This window comes from Clupea harengus, chromosome 3 (genome assembly GCF_900700415.2).
Source record: "Clupea harengus chromosome 3, Ch_v2.0.2, whole genome shotgun sequence".
Classification (NCBI taxonomy): Eukaryota; Metazoa; Chordata; class Actinopteri; order Clupeiformes; family Clupeidae; genus Clupea; species Clupea harengus.
In genome coordinates this window covers 9,485,144-9,499,080 of record NC_045154.1, presented here as the reverse complement: position 1 = coordinate 9,499,080, position 13,937 = coordinate 9,485,144, and the positions used below count along the sequence as shown (strand labels likewise).

Sequence of the window (13,937 nt, the reverse complement as noted above, 5' to 3'; positions counted from 1 at the left end):
GTACCACCACTCCTTTCAGTTAGACTTAATGACTTAATGATGACGATGATCACACAAATACATCACATTGTTTTGCAATAGTCTTTGCGTGGTGTATAATGTGAAGTTCACATGTGAAGGTACAGTAGGCCTACACACACCTGAATCTGGAGATCTGGAATAGGTGTGTGTTGACACTGGCATCCAAGGGAGTGGCATTGGACTGTCAGCAGTTTCAAAGAAAGCGCCATATAGCTTACAATACACATTCATAAGCTCTGATTCAACTCACAAATCTGGATACATGCCATCAAAATGCACTGCACTGTAATGCGAGTACGTATTTCAAAGAGCTTAGTAAGACCAGCGGACATGAAACAATAAAGTTCCTCATAGTTCTAGTCCACCAAACAACTTAACTGAACACAACTGAATGTTGTATTGTACTTAATACTTAGATAACATATCAATAGTATAATTTATAAAACAAATAAGTCGGGTGGAATCTTTTGAACATTATAAGTCTGCCCTCTAGTGGCAGTTATTGTGTCAACACTGAATAATAAGAGGCAACTTTAATTGGGAAATAATTTGTCTGGCACAAAGGGAATGACTTGTTTGACTAGGGTGACCAGATGCAAACAGACCAAATGTGGGACGACTTGGAACATATTACCAACGCTGAGAGGTAACCTAAAACTTTGATATAATGTCTATCTAACTTTTGTATGATGCCGTTTGGCTCGTAAACACCAATCTTTCTCCTCTAGTCAATTCCACAGCACACCAGTTAGGCCATAAAAGATACAGGCAACAGCTTATGCTATTTGAAAGATATGATGAGCCATGATGTCGCCTGGTAGCTTTAACCTTATCTTATAGGAGAGTTCACCGGCCCAACGCCTACACAGTATGATTGACGGCCGTCATAGCCTCTTGATGACCGCCTTCACTGCTCTCTTCTCGGCCATTGGACGAAATCCAGGCATTTAAAAAAAAAATGGTTATGTTGCATTTGTATGAGCCAGGTAGTAGAGCTAGTGCATGAAGAAACTAAGAGGCTCATGTGCCGCATCCAATGAAAATGCGGGACATTATCTCAATATGCGGGATGTGCAGTTCAACGCAAAGCGGGACACCTGGTCACCCTAGTTTTGACTGATTGAAAATACTCCATTGCACTTAACATGTTTTTACTATGAATCATTGCATCAAATCACAAATTACATTATAGAGTTGGTCTCATTTAAGTAATCCGTCACTAATTTCAGTGAATCCATTCACTGCTGGCCTTATGAAGAATAGAAGGTTCAGCGGACAACTTCCTGTTATTCACAGACTCACAAATCACTTTCATGGTCAGGTACAGATCGTACCTGCTGACACAGTCAAATACCACACAGCAGGTTGGTAAAAACATATTTTATTGTCACTGTTAAAGAAATAAAAATAAGAAGGATGAAAACAGTTTGACTGTGGTGTTGCTGATTTCAAAATGAATGGCTGCCAAATGTTTAATTGGCTGCCACATGAGTAAATGTTAAGGCAGAGGTAAGTTTTTTTTTTACAATAATGTTAGGATCAGAGTACAACCACAGGAAGGTGTTTGATTTATATGTGTGTGAACACCCCTGAGAGCACTTACATCAGACAGATGACAATCTGCAGTGGCTTCAAAGACAGTTAGAGAGAGAAAAAAAACAAAAAAAAACAAGTCAACAATTAGAAAAGACATGAATCTATGAACTCCTATAGCTAAACGACCATCCCCTCCACTCTGTCAGAGGGCTACTTTGACTTTGAAAATGTCGATAACCATAAAAAAACGATAAAAAATGGGCCTAGAGCGGACAGTCCTGTTATCTACCTGCAATAAAGCAGTTAAGTACACCACAGTCTCTACACCCATGAGAAAGAGAGGGCATGAACACAGGATAAGGAGGGTGTAGCCATCTGGCAATCTGACTCATGACTGATGATGAATATGAGGCCTTTGGGTGTCCTGTCAAACAACAATGTGCTATTGGCTGTGTTCCAGGCCTGGTTGTGTGCTATTGGCTGTGTTCCAGGCCTGGTTGTGTGCTATTGGCTGTGTTCCAGGCCTGTTTTCCTTCAGTAGGCAGGCGTGTTGCGGATGGCACAGCAAAGCACCATGGTGAAAATCATCTCAAAGATCTGCAAACACACACACAGACATACATGCGCGCACACACACGCATATGTACACACACACACACACACACACACACACACACACACACACACACACACACACACACACACACACACACACACACACACACACACAAAGGCACAGGTTTAGGAAAATGACTTTCCATAGGTCATACAAGGAGTTTCCAAGGTCATACAACTACTTTTTACTCTAATAGTGTAAACACAGTCAAAAACATGCTTTTTGTTCCCACCACATACGCATTATTGGTTTTATTATATAAACAATGTGCTGAATGAATGAATGGTTGGTCAGAATATCACTGTGTGGTTTGATATCTCACCATGATGACGGCAATCACCAGGGCAGCCAGGCCAATGACATACTGCTTCTCAGTGAACAGGTCTTTTAGCTTCAAGTGGCAGTTCTGAAGAAGAACAAACAAACAAACAAATAAACACATGCACACACACACACACACACAAACACACACGCAAGTAGAGACCTGATTTTTATTTCATTTTAGAACATATCTATGTGTAGAATGAAAAGTCTGTTTAGGTAAAGTATACTTAAGCTAGATAACTTCATTCATTCCAAACAGTAGGCACAGTATTATACTACAACACTGCTCACTACAGTATTATACTTCAACACTGCTTATTACAGTATTATACATCATCACTGCTCACTACAGTATTATACTACATCACTGCTCACTACAGTATTATACTTCAACACTGCTTATTACAGTGTTATACTTCATCACTGCTCACTACAGTATTATACTACAGTATTATACATCATCACTGCTCACTACAGTATTATACTTCAACACTGCTTATTACAGTATTATACTTCATCACTGCTCACTACAGTATTATACTACAGTATTATACATCATCACTGCTCACTACAGTATTATACATCATCACTGCTCACTACAGTATTATACTACATCACTGCTCACTACAGTATTATACTTCATCACTGCTCACTACAGTATTATACTACAGTATTATACATCATCACTGCTCACTACAGTATTATACATCATCACTGCTCACTACAGTATTATACTTCAACACTGCTTATTACAGTATTATACTTCATCACTGCTCACTACAGTATTATACTACAGTATTATACATCATCACTGCTCACTACAGTATTATACTTCATCACTGCTCACTACAGTATTATACTACAGTATTATACTCTGCTCACTACAGTATTATACATCATCACTGCTCACTACAGTATTATACTTCAACACTGCTTATTACAGTATTATACTTCATCACTGCTCACTACAGTATTATACTACAGTATTATACATCATCACTGCTCACTACAGTATTATACATCATCACTGCTCACTACAGTATTATACTTCATCACTGCTCACTACAGTATTATACTACAGTATTATACTCTGCTCACTACAGTATTATACATCATCATTGCTCACTACAGTATTATACTTCATCTCTGCTCACTACAGTATTATACTTCATCTCTGCTCACTACGGTATTATAATTCAACAGCACATGAGTGTCACATGATCACAGGACTCACTGTAGAGATTAGTGGATCCAGAGGTTGGGCATCAGGGCAGAACACCGTACGGGTGAACAGAGCAGCATCATCCCCTTTCCCGCAGCAGTCCAACTGACAAGACAAAGAGAGAGGACAAAGGGGAGGGTGGATAAGGGGGACAAGAACAAGGAAGGACAGAGATAGAGTGCAGTCTCTCTGGACTCTACTGACTCTGACTCTGTGTGTGTGTTTGCGCACATATGCGGGTGTGTGACCATATGTGTGGAAATGATGTGATTAGTGATGTGGTGTGTTACTCACCGTACTGTGGAAGAGCTGCATCACCTTCACTGCAGCCTGCTTGGTCGGGGAGTCCACTGGGTCCACCCCTTTGACGTAGGCGGAGTCATAAAAGTTAATGAGTTCCTTAGAGATCTAAAGGAGAGGTGAGACAGCAAAGCCAGTTAGTCTACTCATGATTTACAGTGAGGAGAGGCACAGGAAAAGAAGTGTGTGTGTGTGTGTGTGTGTGTGTGTGTGTGTGTGTGTGTGTGTGTGTGTGTGTGTGTGTAATCATCACCGTCTCTCGGTTCATGAATCCCCACATGCCGGCAGCCACCTCACAGGCGAACAGAATGACCAGACAGGTGAAAAACTACAGATAAACACAGTGAGGAAACAGAGAAAAGCGATGTGAAATGCTGTAATCGCTATCAACTTCTGCACATCTTGGACAAGGAACGGTGTAGTACAGGTAGGCGCGGTATAAATAAAGTTTGATTTGATTTGATTCGATACAGTGTCTATATACTTGGACTGGACACTTATAAGTTTCTCAGAATAAAGCATTTGTCAAACCAATGAATGTATTCCCAAAAGAAAATAATTGAACATCTGTTCACAACTTACGGTTCCTAGAAGGCACTGGGACTCCTGAATAGCACCATAGCAACCAAGGAAGCCAACGAACATCATCAGGACTCCAACAGCGATCAGGATGTAGACACCTGGAGGACAAGAGGAGAGGAAGGGAGGCTAAATGGTCACTGCATTCATTCATGGAAAGGCTGTAGTATTCATTTTCTACCAGCAGGTGGCACTGTGATTCTAAATACAGCAACCAACGGTGGCGTTTATTCTCCTGTTGAGCTCGTCAGTTATGGTTGCAACAAGCACTTCAAGGGAAACAAAGATTTGCTGAAGATACAAATTGCTTAAAAACAATTAGAGTGCTACTAGCATGTAATAAGATCATTGTGTATCGCTTCAAAAGTAGAGCACAAAAACTACCTAACTATGCATGTAAACACAAACTCCACTGGCTTCCTGTATCCTCCTCCCTCCCTCATGAGGTATATCCTCTGGAAGTGAAGGTCAAGGATGTCACATGAAACACTTGTCACCACAACCACCCCAGTCCTAGACTATCTCTCCAGTGATACTTTCTACCTGTTTCAGCCCTGGGTCCCTCATTTTGTAGACCTGAGGCTGTATGGGTTTAGAAAGAAATGTTGTCACTATGTAACACACACACACACACACACACACGCCTATATAGGGTACATACTACTGTTTTCAACCCAGACAGGGAAATAACTCTGACCTGGTTCTGTCTCTAACCATTTCCTCCTCTAAACCTATCACTCTCTCTCTCCCTATCTGTCTGTGTGTGCTTGTGTGTGTGTGTCTCTCAGGCCTGTTTGTGTATGACCTTGATTTGACCTCTGAAACCACAGTTGATGACGTGTTCTTCCCCTGCATTCTCTCTCTCCTCACCTCCTTCCTTCTCTCCTCTTTAATCACTATCTTCCTCTCTGGAGCTTCCTGTTAAGGGGCACAGTCTTTGCAAGGTAGGACCTTTAAGGTTCTTCACCCAGTTCCCAAGAACCCTTGAGGTTCTACGATGCACTCTAGGTGCTCTCATGGAGAAGTCAGTAGCCTGAAGTGTTTGATGTTGACAACTATGGTTGCTGTTGCTTGCTCAAACTGCTCTCTCGCTCTCTCTCTACATCACCATGACAACAGCCATAGCAACTCGAAAGGGAAATGGGATGGGGAAAATTAAAGGGGTAACTTTCCTGCTTAAAACAAACCATTCTGAACCTGGGAACCAATTACAGCTTCTCAGAGAGAAAACATGTTCATCGCTCTGTATTAAATGCTGCACAGACTCTGTTGTTCACTCCACATTCAGCTGCATTACAGAGTACACAGAGGATAACACTTTCCCACAGAAAAGACAAGATGAGGGGGGGGGGGGGCAGAGGAACAAGAGAGGGAGACACATATTGGGAAAAAGGGAGAGAAGAACGCAAAGAGGGTGAAAGCAACAGAGAGTGGGAGAGAGAGAGAGATCCAGAGAGATTTGAAATCCCACTGGTCAGTGAGCTTCATTCTCTGTGCAGAGCACAGGCCATTAGGGCAGGCCAGTTGTAATTCACTGGGCTTGTCAACATGGCAAAAAGATTCCATTAGCGTGCCTATTATGTCACTGTGCATCCCCTATATTAAAATGGATGTCCGTGATAACCCAACAGGAGCTAGACGCAATGGACTCTGAGGTTTTGCACAGGCTTTTCTGAGGTAACTGTATGTGGTCCTGTATTTAAAACACTTGCGCAAGTTAAAAGTACAATATATAGCTTTTGTTGTCAAAAAACAGAAATGATTCTTACAACATTCTTACAATAATGTATTTACAAATGCATGATTCATTTGAAAGCTGAAATATTATTTAGCTCCAGCAAAAAAGCAATCATTTTCTGATAGATACACTGACCTCTTATCTGTTAAATTAAAGTTAAATATTAGTTTTCACACAATGGGCCATAGTTTGATAGATGCACACCTTGGGTTCTTACGTGAAAAAAAGAGGGGCTATTTTGATTACTAGAGCACATTCATTAAGTTATTTCATAACATTTGCACAGACATTAACAGAACACTAAGGCTAGATTTGATTATGAGACGATTTACAGGAAATGTATACTGAGCATCCTAGGAGGCTTTCTATGTTTCTGATGTCTGTTGGACTTGAACCAATTAAATGATAATGTCAGAATTACTGTTGATGTGATTGGCTCAAAAGGCACGAATTCAACAGCACACCCACAAATGAATATGCCCTTTCACCTGTCCCACAAAGGTTTCCTAGGTTACTCTAGCATTCTATGAGGGCATACATACAAACAACAATTCTTCTTATCTCCTCCCTTTGATGTTGCGCCGTTCATCATTACATCACATGCATACCTTAAGCTCGTTGCATAATGAAATTAGGGTCCAAAAACGTTGTCATTAAATAAACATGTTAATACGAGTTACTTCTAACGTGAAAGTGCTGAGATGGCTATACCTGGGAACCCTTTACAAACAATGCACACACATACAAAACAATGATGTACACACCCTGCCACACACGGCTTACATTAAATACTCACAAAAGCCACATGCTTTACACACACACACACACACACACACACACACACACACACTAAAAAGATGTTAATCAAAAGCAGATGCAGAGGGCTATTTTTATACAACTGGTGTGATACAACACCATGGAAAAAGACAAGACTGAATAAAAGACACAGACAGGGAGACCAGAGTCAGAAACTCTCAGCATTTTGCTCTGGCCCTAATGTGCTACATCTGTGCCAGATCAGGGCCAGATCCATACAGGAATCCACTGCTCTCTGGGTTTCACGGCAGTTATGCCTGTGTCCAGTTCAGACGCACAGCTGGAAGTGTTTGTCTTCATGTGTGCGTGGGCGGCACTGAGGTGACCTGCTGGTTGGCCGTGGGCGCAGGGCAGCGGGCAGGGCCGGCAGTATTTTGGGCCCGCTTAAACGCCACGTTCTCATGCCAGCGCGCTAAAAACATCCCGCTGCACGCTCTAATTTGCGGAGTAATGAGCAGATGCACATGGTTATTTGAATTACGCCAGGGCGTGTGTTTGGCAGACATGGAATACAGAACAAGAAGAAAAAAAACATTGAAAACGATGTAAAAGGAAGGGGCTCTTTGATCTTTTCTTGGGTGGGCCTCACCCATGGGATGGACTCCTCAAATCAGGAGCCCGACGTGGATCTATAAAAAGACTATAAGCACAGGACATTAGCACTCGAACTGTATACTTACACTGAATGTAAGCAGGGGCGGAGGGCGGCACTGCGCAAAATTAATGGGTGCAAAAGTATTTTATCTGCCCTTTGAACTCATAAGGAGCCATCATGGCCATGTGTCAGATGTTTCAACAGATGACCACAAGCTGGGTGGGGGTGCGTATGTGTGTGTGTGTGTGTGTGTGTGTGTGTGTGTGTGTGTGTGTGTGTGTGTGTGTGTGTGTGTATGTATGTGTGTTCGAGGAAAGTACATGTGTGTCTGTGTGCATGTGTGTGAAACAGAGTAACAGGGTATATGTATGTGGAACTGTATGTACGTGTGTGTGTGTGTGTGTGTCTGTGATAGAGAAACTGGCAGAATATAGCTGCATGGGTGTATGCTTACATGGACACATTCATAAGTGAATATGTTAGTGTGCTGTCTCAGTACTCAGTAGTACTGTCCCATGTTTATTTCTGTATGTGTGTGTGTGTGTGTGTGTGTGTGTGTGTGTGTGTGTGTGTGTGTGTGTGTGTGTGTGTGTGTGTGTGTGTGTATCCGTGGGTGGAGGAGCAGAAAACTCTGATGCTTTATTTGGCTTCCCTGGAGTTTCAGAGCGGCAGTGAGGGTGTGGTGCTTCTGAACCTGCTCATCAGAACCTTACAAAAAAGCCAAAAAGCACACAGTTGACTCGGGAGCATTCTTCCCTCTAGTTGCACACACACCATTTACACATCCTGATGTTTCATACGATTTAGCAGTAATGCAGGAAATACCAAAGAGCCAAACAGAATCTAGAACAGAGTAACATAGAATAACATCTCTTAGTACATTTGACATTACAGCACACAATGAACTGTGTTTCGACACGCCATCTGTCCACTTTCCATATAACAAAACATATTTAGATTCTTGGCCATTTTGTCTAATCAATAATTGTTCACCACTATTACTAGTATAAGGATTGTATTTGAACGATTTCAAATCCCAATCAAATCTACTGATTTTTTTTATAACGTAATGGGCCCCTCTTCCACGATATGAAGACATTATCCCATTTACTGTATGAGAACCAATTGCTTGTGCAATGCCCCACCCTGAGGGGAAACATCACTATCCGGTTACATTGATCTAGCTGACTCGATTTCATAGCTGTCCCCTGAAAGATCTCCAGCACAAGTGTAATGCCAAGCAGCAAAATTAAGCAGACAAGCTAACATAACAACGTTGGCAAGATACATACTGAACGTCTGTATGTTACTGCAATGTCAACTATCCCGCTGGAGAATGCATGCATGTGTCTACACAGACACCTGAGGAATAGAGTGAGCGAGTGTCACCTGTAGCTGACACCTCTGAGAGTGTCCACAGGCTGGCTCTGAGAGGTTGGAGAGGGGGAGCGGACCATTCCGGCCTGTATTTTAAGAGACTCTGTATGGATCAGGTATCTCTGTGAGGAACCTGCTCCTAGCACTGCCTCATGGACAGGTGGAACAAGAGAGAGAGAGAGAGAGAGAGAGAGAGAGAACTCTCTGTCCCCTTCAAAAGGATGGACAGGGGGCCTATGAGGGGTCCAATTGTGCCAGTGGTCTTTAAGACACACATACAAACACACTCACACAGACATAAACAGCTCACATGCATGCACACACATTTCTTAAGTCAGAGTATCTCATTTGTCTGACAGGTCTGGTATTAAAGCTCATCAAGGAGCAATGTAATACCTGTGGTCCCCATAGTCATAAAGGTGTAATGACACACTAGGATGACTTTGGTAAAGAAATAATTTCAGGCATGAAGTATAATGTCTCAAAAATCCTCACACACACAACACACTGTGGAGTCTTGACCCCAACTATCCAGTTCAATGTCCACTGGCAGCTCCACACACTTCCTGTTTCCTGCCTGTGCTTTCTGTGTGGCAGAGGTCACGCTGCCGTGGCTATTTGTGGGCGACCATTCATGAGAAAGCTCACAGGCACGCACACCCCTTAGTTCTACAAAGGCTCAGGGAGCCACTGTCATCGTCAAGGACCAGTCACTTGGGCTCCACCATACCAGTTTCCTGAAGGGTTTCAGGATGCATTTCCTGCCCCCTATGCAACATGCAGGATATCATCTAAACATTTACATTTAGCTTTCATAGGCATATTCCTTTCTATTATTTTTTTTTCTCCGTTCATTTTTGTTGACTTACTGATGTAGAATGTGCTTGGTGCCTGTTGGTCCTCAAACTGGATCATTAGAAGAGTACTCGTCTGATTGTCATGGCGAAGCCACAGAGCCACACCCAGAATCACTCCTCCAGCCAGCTGAGGTTGAGGGGGATGGAGAAGGCAGAGGATGGAAGAACACAGGAAACAGAGAATTTACTACAGTACAGGAACACGTGCTAAACATTAGTCCTGGAAGGAAAGGAGGCTGTGTACCTTTTTATAGTTATGTCCTCTTAATAAAAGTGTTTAATTAAGTCCTTATAAACATATAAGAGAACATTCAAATACACTGAAGCGTATCTTGCTTTCAACCTTTTCGCCATCATTTCAGCATGTAATCTTTTCTTGTCAGAGATTACGTATTAATGTAATATTGTTGTCAAATGTTATGTGTGATTACATAAGCTTTTAAAAATGATCAGCTGATTATTCCTTTAGCATGACAAAACAGGATGTAAGGAAACAAAGCTGTTTTTTGATTAAGTCCGACAGTCTTAATTTAGCTCTGAGTAAATCTATTGTTTCACATCATCATTAGACCACTACAACACAATTCCTCCTCCTGATTTCTTCCTCTCCCCCATAAACATGAGGAGCACAGAATTAATGGGGAAAAGAACATGGAAGTTTCTCTATTGTTTTTAAACTTGAAAAGTGGCCAGGCAAGGCGTTGAAGCATTAAAGAACACAAACTGTAGCAGAGGTGAGAGGTCGACAAGAGATGAGCGCAGGTCACATACGGACTGTGGGAAACTCACAAAGCACCACGGGCAGCCTCTGGAACAGAACCTGCGCAGGACTGCCGCAGATCCACGGCGAATCAGGGCCTGATTAGTGCCAGGGTCAACGGACATATCATGCATACATCTGCCGCAATCTCACAAACCAACATCTCATGCCCGCAGAGTAAAAGTGAGAAGGCATCAGCAGCAACAGCAGGCTGAATAAATGCCCTTTTCAAACTGCCACTGAGAGACCAAGTTAAGTGAGGGTGGGGAGCGAAAGAAAATAGCCAAGAGGAGAAGGGAAGTCCGGACTATTAATCATGTCAGGGAGTCACTAATGGAGGAACAGAGAGGGTAAACGCTGCCGGAGGCTACAGAGCTCGGAGTGTCCGTAAGCGCTAGGACAGTCGGCGGCCATGAAGGGCAGGCACACCTGGGCACTGCTGGAGGGGCTGGACGCTACTCTCTCTACCTGGCCCTGTAGGCCTATGAGAAGGAAATGTGTTTTAATATTCTGAGAAATAAGTAAACGTTGTTGTTGTTGTCACTGTCATCATCGTCGGTACATTTTTCATAGTGGTAGTAGTAACCGCAGCCGCAGCAGCATTGACATTGCTGTATTGTTCCTATTGTAATATAAAACGTACATATAAAGCATATGAATATAATATTACATTAGAATTTCAAATAAATCATATGTTGACACAATAATGTATAGCAGCAGTTATTTTATGTGAGTATAATACACATTCTATCTGCTGATAGTACATTGCAGAAAACCTACTTCACATTGTAATTTGTTCTTTCTACAGGCAGGCATTTTTTGGGACAGAGAGTTTCTTCGCTACAGAGGAGAGAGAGATAGAGAGAGAGGGAGAGAGAAAGAGAGAGAGAGAGAGACAGAGAGAGAGAGAGAGAGAGAGAGAGAGAGTGATACAAAGGTAGGATAGCAGCTGCATTTACAATGTAATTCCTGGTAAGTGCCCAGAGACTCACTATCCAAACAACATAGGATGTGGCTGGTCATCCAACTGTATTCGTAGCTACCGTCCGTCAGAACAGAGGGTTGTATTTTTGCAGTTTAATAGTTTTGGCTCACTTCAGCTCTTTCATGCTCAGCGTGCTACTGTGCTGGTGGTTTCACTGTCCAATTCAAACACAATACAACCTTGACTTTGAACTGTCCGCAGCCAGACAAAGCTGAGGGTTGGGTGAACTCTACAAGATCAGGGCTCAGATTTCACTCTCATGCTTCACAAAAGATTCTAACATCCTACCTCGTTTTAATACCCTAATTTATAGTTAAATACCCGTCTTTAAAGTCAGTATGGGTGACCACAGGAACTAAGTGTTCACACATGCTCCTCAATGCTTTGGTGGAATACTGCATAGCAGAACACACATTTCCCCTTCACTATCATCTCTTGTATTTTATAGAGTCAAACACTTGTAATTTTTTTATGATGAGTACCACTGCTGTGAACACGATTAAGTGAATAGACTAGTCATTTCCAGATAACAGATAACATCCTAAACCAGGCTGCAACCACTGCTGGTTATTGCCATGGTCATTCCCAAGGTTACTTGACTCACTGCTACATGTATAACTAGCCATTCTTGCAGTATCCTTCAACAGTCAATGTCACTTTTCCCTAATTTATTTGAGTAATGAAGGTGTGTATACAAATGACACTGTCTGAACATTTTGAAATGGCACATGTTTACGTCTGCTGGCACACTAAGGTATTGTGAGTAAATTGATTTATGCCAGTGCTGACTGACTTCTGGATAAACAAAGAGTTTAAGTCTCCTGTTCTCTGTTCCAACCCTTCAAATCCGCTGTCATGGGTTTCCTCCAACAGAATTCAGCTTCAATTACAGCATGACTAAATAAAACACAGACCACTGCCCACATTGTGAGGGGAGCACCCAATTCCCAGCCCAGAGCTGAGAAAAACACACATTCTCACACACACACATACAAATGTACACATTCAAAGAAACAGACAAAAACAAGAAAACACACACTTACCACAATACTCATTCACTTGCACACCACACACAAGCATGAACACAAACAAACACACAAGCTCACTCACACATACAAATGTATTCACTCACACACACCTGCATATTCGGTATATGTCCTTATTTTCAACTAAGGATACGGTGTCACTCGTGGCCAACAAAACACCCACATTCATCTCATGCCATTTGACATCTGTTTGTTCCTGTTATGAATTTGCGCTTGTGAAAACAAAAACTCCCCTCCGCGTTTACAAACGCACGGCCTTCTGAATGTAACTGTTTTGTAAATCACCGTGTTCATAGTGTAACATTTTGGTGTTTGGTGCTTTGATAGAAGAATTATTCAGCCAAGAGAAGAAATTGAGGCAGGGATAGGAAGCGAGGCCCTGTGAAATAATTCCACTTGTTGCTAAAGCATCAAGCAGTCAAACTTCGTTACATTCAGGAAGGCAGATTTCAATAATAGATACAAGAATATAACGATATATAATGTAAGGGAATTCTTACGAACGTTATCAGTACTGCAGTTTAACAATTTTTACGCACGGCACTCTGCCTAATTTCCATAAGAAAGTTCTCGCTATTTACTTTATGCGACTTCAAAAACTATGAGCAGATTCGTGTTTTTTGTTTTACCCAAACCCAAACAGACGTTACACATCACACAGATACAAACAGACACTCACCCAGAAAACAAAATTGAAGAAGAAGAGCATGTATTTGATGCATTGTGAGCAGCCCGTGACAGCCATCGTTTTTCTTCGTGAGTCTCTTAGTTAAAAAAAAATCAAAGTGCGGTGGTGATGGGAATGACGATGACGATGGTCTTCCTCCAGCCGAAGTTGCACTGTCGAGTGTGTGTCAGGAGGAGTGTCTGAGGATCACATCCAGCAAGGAGGCGTCTAGTCTGCGGGGAGAATCTCCTGACTGTTTAAGCAGAGCGGGAGCACAGCCACAGTCTTCAATTAAGACTGAAAACCGAGACCAAGAGCCGGCCCACCAAGTGATGCGGCCAAAGAAAGCAGCGAGGCGATCACAAGCGTTCTCTTTGCTTTTGAAAAGCGGAATCTTACAGAGCAAAGAATGTCCTTTAACACTGAACGCAGAGTCCTTCGAAATGGCCCTCCAGAAATGTAAAAACAGTTCACATGTCCTACATCATCCTCAAATGA

General features: G+C 42.2%; 1 protein-coding gene across 1 annotated transcript; it reads right to left on the bottom strand.

The window, feature by feature from the left end:
• Nucleotides 1-1,386: 1,386 nt before the first annotated feature.
• Nucleotides 1,387-13,742, bottom strand: cd81b (CD81 molecule b). Its single transcript, XM_012833121.3, has 8 exons — nt 13,452-13,742; nt 9,994-10,108; nt 4,602-4,699; nt 4,273-4,347; nt 4,014-4,127; nt 3,732-3,824; nt 2,496-2,579; nt 1,387-2,154 (listed from the first exon to the last, which is right to left on the bottom strand). The coding sequence occupies exons 1-8, from the start codon at nt 13,515-13,517 to the stop codon at nt 2,092-2,094; spliced, it is 708 nt and encodes a 235-aa protein (XP_012688575.1). The 5' UTR covers nt 13,518-13,742; the 3' UTR covers nt 1,387-2,091.
• Between the last annotated feature and the right edge of the window lie 195 nt (nt 13,743-13,937).

Bases quoted from the DNA above. Each gene is read 5' to 3' on its own strand.
- cd81b (XM_012833121.3), bottom strand. From the start codon at position 13,517: ATGGCTGTCACGGGCTGCTCACAATGCATCAAATACATGCTCTTCTTC. The intron at 10,109-13,451 runs GTGAGTGTCTGT...CCTCAACCTCAG, and splicing joins TCTTCAATTTTGTTTTCTGG to CTGGCTGGAGGAGTGATTCT. The intron at 2,155-2,495 runs GTGAGATATCAA...GTGTGTTTGCAG, and splicing joins TGGTGATTGCCGTCATCATG to ATCTTTGAGATGATTTTCAC.